Source organism: Scardinius erythrophthalmus, assembly GCF_964197995.2.
Source record: "Scardinius erythrophthalmus genome assembly, chromosome: 15".
NCBI classification, from domain to species: Eukaryota; Metazoa; Chordata; class Actinopteri; order Cypriniformes; family Leuciscidae; genus Scardinius; species Scardinius erythrophthalmus.
The window spans coordinates 16,514,390-16,535,109 of record NC_138235.1 but is presented as its reverse complement, the minus strand read 5'-3'; the positions used below and the strand labels follow the sequence as shown (position 1 = coordinate 16,535,109).

At 37.9% G+C, this 20,720-nt stretch overlaps 1 protein-coding gene across 1 annotated transcript in view; it reads left to right on the top strand.

Annotated features, from left to right (window-relative positions):
* The window catches only part of LOC308702826 (uncharacterized protein), a 51,224-nt gene that overhangs the window by 18,745 nt on the left and 11,759 nt on the right, over positions 1-20,720 (top strand). Inside the window, exons 2-3 of the mRNA XM_081385943.1 lie at positions 13,575-13,739; positions 20,627-20,681. Coding sequence (XP_081242069.1) covers positions 13,636-13,739; positions 20,627-20,681 — 159 coding nt within the window. The 5' untranslated portion in view covers positions 13,575-13,635. The remainder of the gene's footprint in view (positions 1-13,574; positions 13,740-20,626; positions 20,682-20,720) is intronic.

Below are 20,720 nucleotides of genomic sequence, written 5' to 3'. Positions count from 1 at the left end.
TGTTCCTCAGAGGTCATCTTATCGTCTGTCATATCTCAAAGCTGAGGGTAGAGGAAAATGCGGTCAGCCTCTGAGGTGGTGACCCTGTCAAAGTCCCGGACCAGAAGACACGCGTGTCAGCCTGATGCTGGAGTCCATAAGCGTGTGCTGGTCAAGAGATGTGGCGCCCAGTGCAAAACGAGATAAAAATGAGTAAAAGAGGGTTTGTAGCAAGGGATTGGTTATTGCCGCCTGCATGTATGACTGTTTTAGCACTCAAATTGCTTTCCGACGTCTGAGCTGTCCTCAGGGAAATATGGGACGCAGAATCAGCGTGTGAAGAGCGGACACTGAGCCGGCTGATGGATTGGATTGTGAGATGTGTCTCTTTGTCTCTTTTTTTGAAGGGGGATGCAGTTTGTGTGTGTGAGTGTGACCACCAACGTTTATAAAGCAATATGAGTTTCTGAAACCCCAGAGGTGTTGTCAGGCTGTGAAAAATGTTGTTAAGTCTCAAGCACACCAGTGAGACCAGCAGGTTCTGGATGAGCATCTAACATGTGTCTCAGGTTAAAGGATTACTTCACACACAACTTAAGGTTCTGTCGTCATTTACTCTTCCTTATGTTTTTCCAAACCCATAAGACTTTCATTCATTCTTGGAAACACAAATGTCTCCATTGGACATTTTCCACCAAATCTTTCACACTTAAAAAAAGTTTTTAAGACATTGTAAAAGTAATGGTACTGACCATTTTTGACACCTTTTATGGTGATTTTGAATCCTCTTTGAGACGTGAAAGCTTCAGTACCCTTTCTTTGTAATTACATGGAAAAGAGCGACTGGTGCAATTCTTCAAAATCCTCATTTTGACAGCACTCCTGAGCTTTAGACTGCCAGGTTGTACCTTGGAGCAAAAAGTGGCTATGAATGGCTATGTAGATCAGCACAGGATCTGGGTTGCATGTCTAACCTCAACAAGGACCAATAGCAGGAAAAGTAGCAGGAAAATGATCACGACAGTTTTATCACCCCTATTCCCTTGAGAAATGCAACCCAATCATAGGTTTTTCTAGGACATCTATCTCTTAAGTCTCTTTGGATACAAGGGCTTTTCTCTTTGGAAAAGTATTTGCTAAATGCTAGAACAAAGTAATAATTTGATTCAGTAAGGATGCATGAAATTGATTTCAAGACAACACATTTATAACGTTACAAACATTTCTGTTTCAAATAAATGCTGTTATAAATATATTTATCAAAGAATCCTGAAAAAAAAACATTGTTTCCATAAAAATATGAAGCAACTTTTCAACATTGATTATAATCAGAAATGTTTATTGAGCACTGAGCAGCAAATCAGCATATTCGAATGATTTCTGAAGGATTACTGTAAAAATAAAATTTTACATTTTTTTAGTACAATCAACTTGGATGTTTGAGTCATTTCAACTTAAATAACATTAAACTGACTTAAAAAAGTTGAATCTTGTATAACTTGTAAAAAAAAGTTATTACTATTAACTATAATTATTAACTTATCTTGATGATTTAAAGCAATGTAAAACCCTATGTTCTCATAACTTATTGATCATATAATTTTTTTTACAGTAGACTGGAGTAATGATGCTGAAAATTCAACTTTGATCACAGGAATACATTACATTTTAAAATATATTACAATCGAAAACAGTTTTTCACAATATTTCACAATATTACTCTGTTTTTACTGTATTTTTGATCAAATAAATGCAGGCTTGAGGCTTGATTATAAGAGGCTTCTTTCAGAAACATTAAAGACCTCTTACTGACCCCAGAATGGTAGTTTAAAAATGTGCTTGCCTCATTTATTGGCTGCTAAGCGTCTCAAAGAAAACTAGTTAGCCCTCGAATATTGTGCAAAAATTTGATGGCATGAACCTTGCAAACGTTGCCAAATTCAGTGACTGTCTTTTTATTAAGTGCTAAATGTAGCAGCCTCTGCCACCTTGTAAACAGAACTTTATTTCCCGGTGGACTGATAAAAACCTGTGCACCCTGACTCCTGGAAATGGCATCCAGCCAGACAGTTAGATCAGAATTTGCTCTTTGATGTGTGCGATCTGAAGCCTGCCAGTGAACTAGGTCAGATATGGCCCTTATTTTCCACATCTTGTACAGCTTTTGTGTTATCAAACCCTTTGCGCTATGTTTAAAATACAGCATTATGGATTAATGTGCTTCTGATAATCCCAATCCCGTAACTCCCCAAACCGGAAGCTAGCAGTGGGATCGGAGCATGATGGATGATGTAGTCCAAAATCTGATGTGCTTCTCTTACCCATTTTCTGAGAGCTGGGTCTCTCTTGTTGTGTGTACAGAGGACAGGCAATGAATTATTAAATGTGCAGTGTTTGAGCAGAAATAGAAACCTGCCTTCAGAAGTGTGAAAATATTGCTCATCAACAGGGAAAGGGGACGGGGTGCATCGTTTTGTGTTAAAGAAACTGTGTGCTGTACTTGTGTAAAAGATTCTTGACAATGATCTATTTATCCATCAACTGATTGTATTGTGGTCACATCTGAATAAGTTTAACATATGCATATCATCAATGTACTATTTATTTATTTTAAATGTAATTTTCTAGTTTCTTTTTAAGTTTTTAAAATTTATTTTGTTCTATTTAATTTACTTTTTTTTCATTTTAAAATTTAATTTCTACATTTAAATGTTGTAATTTTACTTAAAATTTATTTATTTTGTGTTTAATTCAAAAATATTAAGTTTACCTGTATTTTTTTATTTAAAATTTAATTTCTGCATTTTAAATTTTAACTTTTAACTGCAAATGAATTTATTTTCAGCTTTATAATTTTACAATGTTAAGTTTTAAATGTATTTTTGCTTTTCATTTTAAAATATTTTTTTTAAAGTGAACATGAAGCTAATGCTTTTTTTATTTCTATTTCTGAACATTTTAACTTTAGAATTCTTATTTTAAGATTTTAAGCTTAATATTATATTATGTTATTATTGTTTAAAATGTAATTTATTTTTGCTTTTATTTTAAGATAATTTTTTTAATTAACTCACCCTTTAGTAGACAAAGATACTTTTATATGTGAACATAATACTTTTTTTTGCTTTTCATTTTAAAATAAAAAATGTAAGTACATTTTCTTTTCTACTTTTATTAGAGATAATTTTAAAAGTGTTTTATTTAATTTTTTTATTTTTTTTATTGATACATTTATTTTATCCAAACAAAGGAAACTAGATTAGGAACAGGTGAACATAATAAACTAATCAATGAGTAACCGTAGCAACTAATTAACAACGGGAACAGGAACTAAACACAGAAAGAAAACAAAGGAACTAAAGAAAACACAAACATAACATAGCCTAATCGTTATATGTACATTTTAATTTAAAACATTTTAATTTAAAATTTTAAGCTTAAAATATTGTTCATGGTAAATTTTTTTATTTTAATTTTTAATTTTAAAATGTATTTATTTTCGACTTGAACCTTTGTCAGTCGTATGTGCACCACAGCTCATCACGTCAACCGGTGCACCACGTCTCCAACTGATATTGTTTTTCTGCTACTATAATACACACTTGACACACAGAACGCGCTGATGGATGGAATGTAAACTACAGATGGCAATACACCATTTTTTCTTCTCATATTAGTGTGTTGTAAAGTGGAAAAGCCCACTCCCCGTGGCTGTTACTCGGAGATGTAATGATGCCGAGTGGTCAGGATCCCAAACAGGAGTGCTGGGACGGACAATCGGAGATTAGTCTCGGATCAAAGCGATTGCCAGCCCTCACACGCTTACTCAGCACTGACACTGAAGCATAGGGAAGGGATTTGTCACTCTCACGCTCAACGTGCTTCAAACGACGCCTGTGATGGAGAGAGAAGCAACATTTCCAGGCTTTTGACTTTCCCACAGCCTGAAATAGCCTTATGGAGAAGTGTGCCGAAGCCTCAGTGAAGCAGCACGTCTGACTAGTTTAGAGTTAAGATGCTTTATGTGAAGTTAAGCACTGAAATAATTTTAATCTGCTTTGAGCAGACGTACATTAGGACATGTGGAGACGAATTCAGTCAGCATCGTAAAAATCCCATTTGGGTGTTTTTACGGTGTACGTGAGGCGTTTAGTCTGTTATGAGAAGCCCTCGAGTGTTTACTGATAAAGCCTGCAGTGACTGTAAACTTCAAAGAGCTGAAGACCTCAACAACGGTCGTTTTACAGTATAAAAGAAGTTCTTAATGCCAAAAAACGTACCGCCATGGGTGTTCGCTAGTGTTTGGGATGTTCCTGTAATTCTGCAGTTTGCCAATACAGATCCATTTTCCAAACCGCTTGTGCAATGTAGGGTTTTTTCCCCATTCATTTTTAAATATGAATTTTGAAAAATTCTTTGTTAAGTAAGGCATATTGTACATCCAGCTGGTTGTCGCAGAATACATTTTGACTGTGTGATCAGGACCCCGACGCAATGCCAGGATCTACTTGATTTCTGTGATCAAAGCTGAATTTTCAGCATCATTTCTCATCATATTCAAAAATCATTCTAATATGATGATTTGATGCTCAATAAACATTTATTATTATTAACAGTGTTGAAAATGGTTGTGCTGCTTCATATTTTTGTGGAAATCATGATGCTTTTTTCCAGTTTTTTGATGAATAGAAAGTTTAAAGAACAACATTTCTTTGATCATCTTTACTCTGATCAATTTAATGCATCCTTGCTGAATAAAAAAATATAAATTTCTTTAAAAAAAAAAAAAAAATCTTATGCCCCCAAACTTTTGAACAGTAATGCACACTACCGTTTGAAGGTTTGGTCTATCTAACAATGATAAAAAAAAAATCTTGCGAATCATCATCATATTAAAATGATCATGTGACTGAAAACTGAAGTATACTGAAAATTCAGCTTTGATCACAGGAATACATTACATTTTAAAATATATTATATTAACCGCTATAGGGCCAAAAGCACCAAAAAGTAACGGACTGCAGCTTTAACTTTACAATAAGTAAATCCACTTCACCGGCTAATTACTCTTTGACAGCGATGCCATGAAATAGACAGAACTACCGCAAAAACAGAAGTTCAAGCACAGAATTCTAAAGTTGGCTGCACACTTGTTTCTCTGGCACATTAGGTCTAGAGAACATCATTTTTAAGCGGCCATAATTACTTATTCAAAATAAGTACCTTCTTAATAGAGAATGCGATTTCAAAACGTAGCCTCTGTCTCAATGAAGCCCCTCCGTCTGAAAAGCGCACTGTGCTCTGATTGGTCAGCAGGACCAGTGTGTTGTGATTGATTAGCCGTTTCAGGTCTGTTTTGGAAATGTCACTTATCATAACCTTGAGTTTCAACACAATGCTAACTCAACTCAACCAGGCCCCACCCCTTTTTTTGCCTGTGTCTAGGGCATAAATTATTTAAAAGAGAAATATTGTCACACGTTCATTCCCGGAAGAAAGGATTGCAGGCGTTTCAGGGAGTTCAGAAACAGTGTTACTGATATAGAGAATAACTCCATTTGCAGTGACTTTGTAACTTTGCAGACCTTTTTCACACTCAAACAGCAACATTACACACAAAGAGAGTTGAACATGTAAAAAAGCATGCTAGATCCTCTTTAATGCACAGTATGGGGTTTGTTTAAATCTCCATCGCTAAGCAATAGTGATAGTGAAGCTTGCTGGCAGGAGAAACCATGACCTATAACTGCTGCCAGCTTGCTGAAATCTGTTGATACAGTAAGTGTAAACACACACATGTGGTCTTGGTGTACACAATCGTCACACTGCACTGGTCAATCCTGTCCGACCGTCAACCACAGTGTCCAGATGGTCCTCCACAGTGTAAACCCACAGGCCACGGTGCAGGAAAGGTGTTAAATGGCTCTCCTGTCTGAGAAATACCCAACAGCAACGACTCACCCAGTTCTGAAATGTCGGGGTCAGTCGGGGACTTGTTCTGCAGTCTCTCTGAGGATATGGATTGAGGGGTTTTCCGCTCTCGTAATGAGATTTATCCGCATGGTGAGCCGAAAGATGGGGAGAGGGATGAGGGAAGTATGAAGAGCAGCAGGAGGCTGAACTCCCTCATTCTCACGAGGGCCTGTTTTGATGGAGTTTAGCTGTCATATTAGCATGACTAGCGATTTGTTGAGTGCATGTGACGCGGTGTCCGTGATTCCAACAGCAGCTCTGAAGTAGGAACGTGGAACACTCACTGTCACACACTACAGCTCTGTTACAGAGCTTCATAAGAGTCTTTACTGTCTATATAGGTAACATATAATCTCTGAAGAAAGCTAATCGTTAGCATTGCCAGTTGTTCGGCTGGTGTGGGATCACCTCTATGGATGTAACCTGCTCTGTTGGCATTTGTTGATATGTTTTTGAGCCAACCACCTAATTACTATAGAGCCACAGGAAAATCATTTCATAGCAGCGCTGATTGGTTAATGACACCACGATAATAAACACAAGAGGTTTACGCTAATCAGTGTTATTTTAGTATTATTTATGTACTATTATAGTTGTATTAATATTAATCTTTTAAGTTTATTAATTTTAGATTATATATTAATTACTCTTTGCTCTTTTTAAATATTACTACTTATGTATTTGTTTTTATTTCACTTTTAGTTTTTATTTACTTTAAGTTAGTCATTTTAGAGCTTCGATTTATTTCAGTTAAATACCAAGGCAACATTTCTAATTTATTTCATCTATTATTTTAATTTTATTTTTAGCTTCATTTCAATTAACAAAAATGTTTTTAATAGTTTTAAATGTAAGTTTACCATATTCATCTGTGAATTACACATTCATCTGTTGTCATGGTTATTATATATATATATATATATATATATATATATATATATACACACATATATTTATATTTCTGAAAATCAGTGTTATTTATATTTAGAAATGTTACATATCTCATTCCTTCTCTGTTTTGAGAAAAATTGACAATTTTCACAAAATTGTGCATTTTTACACAATTGCAACTGTACTGAATAACACATATGCTGTTATAACTTAGTAACATGTTGATTTCAGTATCACACACATAACAACAGGTTCAATAGGATCCAAAGTGTAATTGTGAAATCGCAACAATACTTTTGCATGTCTCTTCCTTATGCTGACTATAAAGGGGTCCTGTTATGCCCTTTTACAAAGTCTTGGTTTTGTTTTTGGGGTGTACTAGAATATGTTTTCATGCTTGATTGTTCAAAAAAACATTATTTCTCACATATTTTACATTATTACAACAACTCTTTCCCCAGTTTGTCTCGAACGCGTTGTTAGTTCCTGTTTCGATGAAGCCACTTCTTCCGAAATACGAAATGTGCTGTGATTGGTTAGATGGGTCTGTGTGTTGTGATTGGCAGCACTTAGTGCGTGCTTGGGAAATGTCCCACCCCTCCATAACTGTGAGTTCTGCTCTAGTGTAAATATTAAGGTTGGCGTCAATTCCAAACCGATTCGAGCCTGATTCAGACCCTGACAATGTTAACGAAGAAGAGGATCATGCAGAACAGATTTCACAGGACGTTTCAGAGTGGTGTGTTTTTTGTAATTTTCTTATACATTATAGATACAATGTTATCCACCATTCAATCGTGATATTTGTCGGAAAACTATGGTAATACAAACAGTAATCGATCACTAAACCATGGTTAATTTTCCTAAGGAGCGGTGAATCGTCTTACAAAATCAACAGAAACAAGCTTTTCTCCATAAAATGTTCAGCACACAGATAAACGTTGGGGTCATAATCTTAGGAACAGTGTTTGTCTAAGTTTGTCCACCTAAAGGTCAAAGGTCAGTTTTGAAAACATTATGGAAAAAACATTGTCTCCTTGACATAGCGACAACACTGTCTTCTCTAATGCAGCTCAGCCAAGCCTCATCCCCTTTTTTTTGTGTATTCGGTGGGCGGGGATTATTTAAATGAGTAGCATTGTGACTTCATAAGATCTGGAAAAATCGTGTTGTTGTCCAAACAACACTGTTTGTTGTAGTTCTTGGAAAGTGGATTCTGTTCAATAAAATATCTCCCATTGGAGTGGACTTTGAGCTTTGTAACTTTGCAGATCTTTTTTATGCTTAAACAGCAACATTACACGCTAACCAACGTTGAAAATGTGGAAAATCATAATAGGACCCCTTTAATAGAGGTTATGCAAATTAAAAAAGAATAGAGCATCAGTCCTGTTTATTTCTCTAGCATTATCCCAAAAATATGCACACAACTGAATGTTTACAGTGGTGTGCGATTAGACTTGGGTTTGGGCAAACTCATCACATTCAGCTTGTGAATTCCTGGCCACAATTAAGGAAATTGTGGCAGGCCTGTAATCCTGCGGCGAGAGTTGAAAGAAGCTTTGGGTCGTTCCACGGGCCATTAGAGGATGATGGGAGGACAGGTTTGGGCAGGGAGGGAACAGCTCGTCTGCTGCAAAATTTGATTACAATAAGTGAGTGTGCGCATATTTGTATGATGGGATTTAGATTGCATTCAAGGACTACAGTAGGTAACTACATTTTTGCAAAACTCCAAAAACCAGTACATACAATTCACTGCAGTCTCCAGCTAAAAATAAACACTAGAGGCAGTAAAACCTTTATTCCTTTTCACAAATTATTGATTATTTTTGCGTCATTCCTTCCACAATACGTGTTTTGACCTCCGAACACTTTTACCATAGTGCTTGATTTGCATACTAATAAATTCTGACATTTGCATCACATAACCAGCTCAATATGTGAGTCTTTTCTGTCGTAGTAAACTTGCTCAGTAGCTCATCTGGTACAGAAACTGTACTTGCGATGGAGAGCGATATAAGCTCAAAGACTATGAGAAAATGCGTTTTTATCTCACATTTGCTGTTGCATGAACCTTTTAGCGCCGCTCACCAAATACAATACGCACAACAACTTCACGTTCATCTCTTTCGAATAAAACTGAACATGCTTTTAGCGCCACTCACTGGACATTTCAATGTGAAAGTGTTGTGAAATGTGCACGGAGCAACGTAATATCATTTTGCTGAAATATCGCCACAGGCATGCTTTTCCAATGAGCCTGGGTGGCAGAAACTATGTACATGGCAATGCACATTTGCTATAATGAGACTTTTGTCATTGAGAAATATTGTAGTTGATTTCCATCTAAATAGAGTCATTCTTCATAAGTCAAACTTCTTTTTGTTTGTGGTTGCATTTCTTTAAATGACGCATTTAAGCTGCTAAAAGTGCAGGTTGAAGCATAAAGAAAGCTTTTTTTCTGTGGTAATTCAGAGAAAATGCACATTGCTCTGCGACACATTGCTCACTTGCCATTTCCTCTGTGCAGAAAAATGGGCTGCTACACACACTTAAATTAAAGTTTGTGTGTGTGTGTGTGTGTGTGTGTGTGTGTGTGTGTGTGTGTGTGTGCATGTATATGTTGCGTTTGTGCGTTCATCAGCGCTGCCATGGTGAGAGATGGGAACAACAGTGATGTATGAATTGTTGCTAGAGAAACCTTCCCATGGGGAAGCACTAAACAACACACTCCTCTAAATACTTGCCCTGTTTATAGACTCGTCCGAAGCCTAATTCTATCTGTCGGGTTTCTACACCTCCATTTATTTCAGTACTCTCCCCGCTTTCTTTCCTTTCGTCGTTTGGCTGCAGATGTTGCAGGCTTCTCAGCCGCTCTCTCTGGATCCGACGGAATATTTAGGAAATGTGCTGACAGCAGCATCAGACGGAGGAGAGAGGGAGGGAGGGAGGGAGGGATGAATTTTTGGGATGGTAGAAGGATGCAATAATATCTTTGAGAACAGCGTTTATCTCACACCGAGGCTTGTTTTATAAACCAGGCACACACATGCACGCAATTCACACCCACCGTCATAAAAATGGTGAATGCTTTCGGATTTCCATGACCTGCTTTCCTTAGTCGTCTTTTGTCATATCCCGCTCTCTCTTTCTCAGTCTAATCCTAAGCTTTGGCCACATTTCTACTCTGGCTGCATGTGTGTTGTTTTGTGTGTGTGTTCAGAGGGGAAAGCTCAGGCCATCTTGAAAAATTGATATTTGATCCCATGTGTAAAGGAGAGGAATGAGTCCAGCTAGCTTCACTCCAAACATCATCACCGCACTCTTTAGTGCATGATGCATGTGCTCAACAACATAGACACAATGATGGATTTCTTCATATGCCAGGCTGGCATTTTCTATGACATGATGACTAATGTCAGGACCAGGTGCTGTTTTATAGAATAATAGTGAGGCTAAATTGTCATGCTGGATAGACCTGCCCACTGGCACTGTGAAATCTCATTAGTCCAAAATTACACAGTTGATATGATACATACAGTATACACTACTGTTCAAAAGTTGGGGTTGGTAAGATTTTATTTTAAAATGTAATTTATTCCTGTGATCAAAGCTGAATTTGTCAGCATCATTACTCCAGTCTTCAGTGTCACATGATCCTTCAGAAATCATTCTAATATGCTGATTTGATGCTCAAGAAACATTTTATTATTATTAAAAACAGTTTTTTTGTGAAAACCCAACCGTAATATTTATTGCTTTATTGTTGATGAATAAAAAGCTCAAAAGAACAGCATTTATTTCAAATGTAAATCTTTTTTAACATTATAAATTTCTTTACTTTCACTTTTAATCAATTTAATGTGTCCTTGCTGAATAAAAGTGTTAATTTCTTTAAACTAGCCCCAAACTTTTGAATGGTATAGTGTATATAGCCTATTATGATTCTCTGTGATTTTGTCACATAACCCAGCAGTTGTCAAACTGCTTGTTGCTATATAAGCTTGTTGCTTTGCATCTGATTAGGACAAATTATAATATCACACTACTTCTAAACCATATAACTGAATGTTCATGTACCATGGTTTTTACATGGTCCTTCAAAGAATACCATACCATAGTAGCTACTACACATTCAAAAAACATAGTATTTACATAGTAAGTGAACTCTCTTTACTCATGTTGCATTAAATCATCACAGGAAGCTGGACGAGAGCATCATATATTACACAGTGACTTTATCTTCATGATGACTGAGACGTTAAAGCTTTGCAATGGTTAGCTTAGCTTGCCTGTATGCCTCAACAACTAATATTAAACTTCAGATTTAATCCCTGGCATTACTGTACACAGAGACAGATTAAACGGCAGCCATGTCTGTCACTGATGTATCCAAGCAATACGAGGGGGGGCAGGTGATTCGAGACACATTTAAAAGCAACTGGCAGAGATAGGCTACTTTTTTAAAAAACTTTAATTTAAGTCAGAAAGTTGCTGAATGTATATATAAAAATAAATAAAAATAAAAATAAAAAAAAGTAAAGCTTTTTAGTTTTCTTCTTGCTTTAGGTAGGGTATATTGGTCATAGTAGGAGCATGTGAGCTGCATGGGGTAAAATAAATAAATGCATGCAAAGCTAAAAAAGATAAAACTACTGAATAATTAATGCTTGCTCCAAACCAAAACTTCCAAAGCTACAAAAACAGCACTTTCACACAATTACCCTGTTTATATGCTAAATGTTTACTTGTTGTTTACTAATATTTAAACTAATGTTTATTAATGTGAATTGTCATTTAAAGCGCATCTGTTATGCTTCTTTGGATATTACCTTTCATGTACTGTGTAATATGGCTGTTTGTGACACAACAGACTGGGCCATCTGACCAATCAGAGCAAAGTAGACCAATCACAACAGACTGGGCCATCTGACCAATCAGAGCAGAGTAGACCAATCACAAAAGACTGGGTCATCTGACCAATCAGAGCAGAGTAGATCAATCACAACAGACTGGGCCATCTGACCAATCAGAGCAGAGTAGACCAATCACAACAGACTGGGCCATCTGACCAATCAGAGCAGAGTAGACCAATCACAACAGACTGGGCCATCTGACCAATCAGAGCAGAGTAGACCAATCACAACAGACTGGGTCATCTGACCAACCAGAGCAGAGTAGACCAATCACAACAGACTGGGCCATCTGACCAATCAGAGCAAAGTAGACCAATCACAACATACTGGGTCATTTTACCAATCAGAGCAGAGTAGACCAATCACAACAGACTGGGTCATCTGACCAATCAGAGCAGAGTTGACCAATCACAACAGACTGGGCCATCTGACCAATCAGAGCAGAGTTGACCAATCACAAAAGACTGGGTCATCTGACCAATCAGAGCAGAGTAGACCAATCACAACAGACTGGGCCATCTGACCAATCAGAGCAAAGTAGACCAATCACAACATACTGGGTCATTTTACCAATCAGAGCAGAGTAGACCAATCACAACAGACTGGGCCATCTGACCAATCAGAGCAGAGTTGACCAATCACAAAAGACTGGGTCATCTGACCAATCACAACAGACTGGGCCATATGACCAATCAGAGCAGAGTAGACCAATCACAACAGACTGGGCCATCTGACCAATCAGAGCAGAGTAGACCAATCACAACAGACTGGGCCATCTGACTAATCAGAGCAGAGTAGACCAATCACAACAGACTGGGCCATCTGACCAATCAGAGCAGAGTAGACCAATCACAACAGACTGGGTCATCTGACCAATCAGAGCAGAGTAGACCAATCACAACAGACTGGGCCATCTGACCAATCAGAGCAGAGTAGATCAATCACAACAGACTGGGCCATCTGACCAATCAGAGCAGAGTAGACCAATCACAACAGACTGGGCCATCTGACCAATCAGAGCAGAGTAGACCAATCACAACAGACTGGGCCATCTGACCAATCAGAGCAGAGTAGACCAATCACAACAGACTGGGTCATCTGACCAATCAGAGCAGAGTAGACCAATCACAACAGACTGGGCCATCTGACCAATCAGAGCAAAGTAGACCAATCACAACATACTGGGTCATTTTACCAATCAGAGCAGAGTAGACCAATCACAACAGACTGGGCCATCTGACCAATCAGAGCAGAGTTGACCAATCACAAAAGACTGGGTCATCTGACCAATCACAACAGACTGGGCCATCTGACCAATCAGAGCAGAGTAGACCAATCACAACAGACTGGGCCATCTGACCAATCAGAGCAGAGTAGACCAATCACAACAGACTGGGTCATCTGACCAATCAGAGCAGAGTAGACCAATCACAACAGACTGGGCCATCTGACCAATCAGAGCAGAGTAAGCTCTCAGAAAGGAGGGGACATTGAACAAACTGTTTCAGACACTGTGAGAAAAGAGGTGATGCTGCAGTGCATATTATGAGAAAATTAAAGTGTTTTGACCTAGTAAACTTGTTGTTGGAAACCTTAAAAAAAAACATAGGAACCTTTAAAATAGCACAATAGAGGCACTTTAACAGTTTCACATTATGTGGGGCACCTTTATCAGGCAATGAGTTGCCAGTCCATCGGCAAGATGTAAAAAAATACGTTTCTTGCTTTACTATAAAATATTGATATTAAACATCTTGACATGCCTTGACCATGTTTAAAACTCTTTTTTCTGTTATCTCTTTCTGTCTGCAGGTGCCCTGGACGAGCCGTACGGCAGGACCTGTGTGTATGTGTGTGTCTGCAGCTCAGTGGAATGTTTTCAGATCTCCCCAAGGTGCTGATACTGGGGGCCATCGCAGCGGCCTCTGCCTTCGTGGTCACCATCCTTATCGTCTTGGTGTGTGTGGGGTGTCAGAGGTGAGTGAATACACACACAGATTGCAAATACCTCTTACCTATAATTCTAGGGTGAAGAAACAGTTGTTCACCATATTCCATATTGTAAAGGGGTCATGAACTGCATTGTTTTATAATGTCTCCTGGGGTGCACTTATAATGTTAGTATGAATTTATAAATAAAAGGCATTTTTCCTACCCTGATTTTATCCCTCTGGTTTGAACGCTCTGTTTCAAGGGGCATGTCTGCTGTGAGACTTCAGTGTAAACGCCCACTGCTGTGATTGGCTGACATCTTCGCATATGAAATGTGGAACTCTCTCGAAAACCTTTTGCACGTTTTTTCTATTACAGCTCTCAAGCTTAACTAATAGTGAAAAGTATTGATTATAGATTTATATTTATATATATATATGGCATTATATTTAGATTGTGGCATGAAAGGCTGCAGTGATGATCATTGTAGACAATCACAGACATGTTGAGCGCATGAATGCAGTGATCTCATCTTTGCAACTCGATTTCTGCACACTAATGAATGATTTCATCATAACTAACAGTGCAATGTAAATAAGAGATTTGTTGATTAAAGCACAAGTTTTGGCGAGAGTCCAGAACTCAGTCACTGATAAACTCGCGCTATTTGATTGACAGCTCCAGCAATTGTAAAGGGAGCGTTCTTTGATCGCTTTTGTATATATAATTTAATCAGTTTAAATAACATATTATTTTCATCCTACGAAGAGAAACAATGTGAAGTCACTGATTTGATTTACTGACGCATGTGTACTGATGTTTACATCTTTCCACTTGTAAATTACAACTTTCCACTTCAAAGAAGGCGGAGCCTCAGAGTCACACCTACCTAGTACGTCATCGCCATGGACCAATGGGAGTTCAAAGATGTTTACCAGCTGGACAACTTTTCCAGAAAGTTTGTTTTAGCAGGTTGTTCTGAACTTCCAAAACAAACTTTAGCCTGATTTCATTCGAAATTACATCACACCAGTTCATTCTTCGATTATGCTTAAATGCACCTTATGCAAGACTTTAAATCGGATTTGTTATATCTTTTCTGTTACAATCTGAAATATCTCATCATGTGGCAACTGCTGAGTAGGAGCAGTAAGAACTGAATTTCTTATTTCCACATGTTCTTCCTCAAAAGTACTGAAGAATCATTAATTGATGAATCGTTAAGCAACTGGAATCGTTAAGAGCAATCAGAAACCAAACCAGGATCCTTATGATTCCCATCCATAATGCTTCTTTCCTGAGCTGTTTATTCGTTTGCACATGAAAGTGTTTCTGCACAGACGCGCCCCACTCATATGTCAAAAGAATGCGTCGGCTTCTTAAAAACTCTCCCCCACTCTTGTGTCAGGGCACATCCTCCTCTTTTTCTTTAGTTCTATCTCTCTTACTGTCTCTATCTCTCATTTCCCGCTGTGGAGCGACTTGATGAATGCTAATATCACTCCTTCAGCAGATTGCATGCCCTCTGTAGGAGCCGTTTCGCTGAGAAGTTAAGCTCTGCGTCGGATGCTCGTTTGTGACAAAGACTTTTGCTTCGAGATATTACAAGGAACGAAACCCTCAAACAAATCAGTTTCACACACTCTCAGGCATTGTTCTATTTCTGTTTTGCATAACGTTTCACAGAAAAGAAGAATAGGGACTAGACTTTTTGTTGCATCTTCACCACAAAGTCATGTTTGTGCTTTACTGCAAAACAACTTGCTCTGAATTGTTAGAGCATGGGAATACAAGCTAACTGTACAGAAGCCAAGTGTGTTTGTTTTAGTGTCATTCCAACGGTAAAAATAGAGGTACACTAAATGCGGCTGAAAATGTGTGCTGGCATTGCAGCAAAGTCAACAGATGCGTAATGGAAAACACACACTGAGCTCATTGTTCTGAGATACACAAATTATGATTGAGTAAAACCCCTTTCTCAGTTCCATCTCATTTCCATTGAGGGGTTAAAGGGATAGTTCACCTAAAAATCTTTTCCTCATTTACTCACCCTCATGTTGTTCCATACTATATGACTTTCTTCTGTGGAACACAAAAGGAGATATTTTGAATAATGTTCAAGCTGCTCTTTTCTATACAATGAAAGCATATAGTGGCCATAAAATATAAAGAACCATAAAATATACTACTCATACACTACATTCTGCAGCTCTTAAATATAATCTCGCCAGGCTTGATGTCAAAGACACCAAACAGAATTCATTCTTGTATGTTTTTATCCAATGCCAGGTTGGAAATGGAGGGGAAGATTTATTTATTTTTGCAAATAATTACTTAAATTTAGCAAAAAAATATGTAAAAATGACCTTTGTTCACATCATATGACCTCAGAACAGTGTTTTTATTGTTAACTAAAACTGTTATAAATAATTTTTGGTAAATAAATCTAAATTAAAATAAAATATAAATATTAGATTAACATAAAAAAAAATAAAAGAAGAATAAGCATGCTGCCCTGGAAACTTAATGAAATAAGTTGAAGTACTAAAATTACTAAACCTAAAACTAAAATAAAAATGAATTAAAGGTTGTAATTCAGTTCATATAATGTGGGAGGTTCAAAGCAGAAAAAAAAAAGAAAACTGAAAATATAAAATAAAAGCTAATTCAATCACTGTAAAAAAAATTCTAACCTCCCCAACTTAAATTTTTCAATGGGCCCAAGTGAAATTCTGTAAATTATAAAATTACATTTACAGAATTTCACTTGGGCCTTACTGATAAATTGGAATTATGCATTACCATAAAAAATATGCATTACCATAAAAACTAAGTAATGCAATTAGTTACTTTTTTAGGAAGTAACACAATATTGTAACACATTACTTTTGCAAGGAACTTTCCCCAACACTGATTGTAGGTGCTTCGATTTTTTTTTTTTTTTTTGCTTTTTTTGTGTTGAGTCAAAATTAATTTTGTGAAAATCAACATTGTGCCTTAAAATTGAGCTTAACTTGTACTGAACCTGGAATATTCATTTAAAACATGGCTATGCTGATGCTGTATTCATGATTGCATACGCAGAGTGCAGCTGTTATTTTGCTGCGTGCGGCTTTGCAGCATGTACATTCTGCAAGTCGTGTGTGTAGACACAGGGTCACTAAAACCGAGGTGCAAACGTGTCCCCCGGCCTCCTGAGTTCTGACCTTCACCGGGGAATGGAGCGTTACAGCCCTCGCAACTACAAACAAACAGCAAACACTGTCATTACGGCTGTGACTTCTTAGTTCTATGAGGCATATGCATTACGCTATTTTACTTTTTGAATGTCTTATCTATTCATCCATAAAGGCCTTCTTCCTTCCCATAGTTTAAGGGTGTAAAACAGAGAGAGGAGAGAAAATCCTCTGTTTCACAGATTTGCGCAAGTGTGAGAGATGTGCGTAGCAGTGGATGTTAAAAATGGGGTGAGAGTGAGAAGAACCAAAAGGTGTGTGAAAAAAAAGTGTGTATTTCGCAGACTGTTGGATTGGTGGAGTGAGAGAAGCTATAATTGATGTCACACCTGGTGTGTGTAGGGAATGAGAGGAAAAGAAAAGCAAGGGAGGAGGGATCGTCAGGGTTACCTATCCATCCTCTCGCTCTCTCTTCCTCCACCACACCTGCATCACGTCTAGTCCCTCATGATTACATCATCCCAGCCCTGCCAACCCCACAGAGAGCCATTACAAACACTCGCTGTAGTGGAATTTTACTTCCTGGCTTATTCAGGAGTGCACAATAGCTCTGTTACAAAAGCCAGCGAGCTGCATGTCTATAGTCTACTAAAGAAGCAGCTTTCTAGAGGCCAATGCACACTTGACTTGACGACAGACGCCGACCAATGCAAACAATCACCATGTACATCACTTTCCAGACTTGCTAACAAAAATATGTTTTAAGAATTTTTGCTAACCTTCCCATTAAGTTATGAAAACGTTATTTCTGAATGTTTCATTATTTTCTATTATTCAACTATTAAAGTTTAACAAAAATGTTTATAGTAAAGATGAATGGAAAAAACACGGGAACTAAGCCTGGAAAAAGTTGATGATCACAAGGCGTGTTTCCCTTACAGATTTGCGCAAAACTTTTGCGATTTTTTTTTTTTTTGCGAAATGACGGCGTTTCCATTGACCGATCTTATGCGACTAAAACTAAAACATTTTTTCCTCATGATAAGTAAAATCATTCCAAAAACCATGGCAACGGACGTTGGTAGGTTTATGTACTATATCTCAGCCACTGCACTGGCCATTATTATTAATCGAAGGTAGTGCTGCACGATTAATCGTTTCGCAATCGCAATCGCGATGTCAAGCCTACGCGATTATATGACGCAAAATGCTGCGATTTTATATTAAATAAACAAATTAGCGCTGTTAACGCACTTATTAATGCAAATGCTTTTAAACCATTCATGCGCGATAAGACATAAAAGAACGAGCTGCCTGTGAATGTCCTCCTGACAGACACACACACACACACACACACACACACACACACACACACAGATAGACGCGCGCCAGTATCAAGTTCTCTTTCGCGGTAGAACGAACAACACACATGTATGCCAAAATGAACGCGCTGCCTGTGAATGTCTGACTGTGACAGACAGAAAGACTCGCGCTAATATCGTGCATGCGCACAAAACAGCATGACAGAATACAGTTCTCTTTCGAGCTTGAACGAACAATAACACACACAATTATGCCAAAATGTCTTTTTGTCGAGTGTCTTCATAACATAAGAGTAGTCTTATGATGAACATGAAGAGTTGTGATGACTCGTGAAAGAATGAGGCGCGTGTGAGATCCACGTCTCTGACAGCGGCTGGTCTTAAAGGGACAGTACACAGTAGCCACTAATTATATCTGTCGCTAAAGTTATTCTTTTTTATTTTTTTTTTATTTTTCTATTTTTTTTCTTTTTTTTTTTCTTTTTTTTTCTTTACCCCTGACATGTATGGTTATATGTACTCTTGTACGTAAATTATTTGTTCTTGTTAAAATGCAAAAAAAAAAAATAAAACAATCTGTCGCTTAAGTTAATCAAAGAACAAAGGGAACAGAGAAAAACACTCACTGCTCTTGACTAAAGAACTTTTTTCTTTAGGCTGATTATCACTAATCTGTGTGTGCATTTATTTTCCTTGAGAACCAAGCAAGTTGACTCATGAAACCATTTGTTTATTATATCGCATATCACAATCGTAATCGCAATATTGACCTCAATTATCGCAATATGACATTTTCCCCAAATCGTGCAGCCCTAATCGAAGGAGATGTAAGCGTGTTTTCCAAGCATTAATGGTAAAGGAACGACCCTTATTATACTTGTGAGCGGCTCATATGAGGTGTTTCTGGGTGTTTCTCCCTCATATCTGCTTCGAGGTCTTGATTGTGGCATTTATTTGAGGTTTAGAATCCATTTTTCCTGCTATTCTTTTGTCTTATATGAATTTAATGAATTATGTCTTATATGCATATGAATTTAACTCGGTCTCGTATTCTGCCCAAACACACCGCATCTCTACGTCAGGTGACCTGTAAATGCGCAAAAACTGTTTCCATTGCAGTTTTGCGAAATATTTCTTTTTCGAATTGCCTGAAAAACCACCTCATGCGAGCGTAAAAACTTTTTTGCGATAAATGGGAGTTTTTGCGAAATTGACGTTTCCATTGGACGTATTTTCAATTCGCAATTTCAATTTGCGCAATTTGAAGGGTAATGGAAACGCGGCTACTGTTGTTCTCTACAATTTCACGTCACACAGCAAAAACATTAAAAGGCACACACAGATATTGAGTTAAATTAATTTATACTTTCCATTGGTGAATGAAATATATTTGTAACAATTTTTGCTCTTGATTTGCCCTCCATCTTAGCCTGACTACGTCAGACTTCGTACTTCCGCTCAATTTCAGTTCGCTTCTGTACGCAGTCTGAGATAGCGACCCCGTTTTCCTCCTCAGAAACAGCCGGCCAATCAACGAACAGAGGGCGGGCTGAGAGCCATGACGTCGACGCTGATTGTACCGTGGATGCATAGGTTTACTTCACATAATCTGCAAAAGTCGTTCACAGCCATGTTCACTCCGGTATTTCGCTCTATGGTTTTGTTTTCGTATCATACATGCGTTTACAGTGAAAGTTAGATGCGGCTGAGCCTGCGCATAACACGCGTCATAACCAAACGTTATGTAATTGGCTACTTGGCTACGGGTAACCAATGATTTTAAACTTCAGACAAGCCCCCCCCCCCACGAGAAAGAAAACGCTTTTCTATTATGCCCCTCCAGACTCTGTCTACGAAGCAAAGCGAAGTAGCAGAGTTTGGTATTACCAGGCTACCTCCATCTTGGATGTGTTACAAAATGAGGTAACGCAAGCAGACCATCTATGGGACGAAGTGTACGTACGTTGTGCAGCCGCCTATAGGCGCACATTACTAACGCGTTCTTTAAATAACAAAAAAATAATAATTGCGCCATTGACTTTAGACCAGGTTTTCGTTGGTCAATGGTGCAGTCTATTTCTGTTGCCTCAAAATAACAATGCACCACAATGCGCCAGAACACACCTCGTTTTCAGACCAGCATGCCCATGGGCGCACAAATGGGCACAAATGCATTTGCTATTTAAACAACGTGGCGCAGGACGTGAAAATGATAACTGCATCGGGCTGAATATAGCAGACACACTTGTGTCGTGCCTGGTGCCGCAAAGCTTGTATCCTTAAAATACTAACTAGGTTGGCATCTCACTCGATTTGGGAACAGAGCTAGTATTGCGATATACTCATTGGATGTTCCAATCATTAAAAACTTTCTCTGCTTGTATGTTGTATCTTATGTTGTCCTCACAAAGAGTCTGTCTCATTTTGTCTGCAGAAAAAGCAAGAGCAAACATGGCCAAGCCAACGGAGGGGGTCAGAAATTGGAAACAGTGAGTGCAAATAAGTATAAATGAACACACACACACATA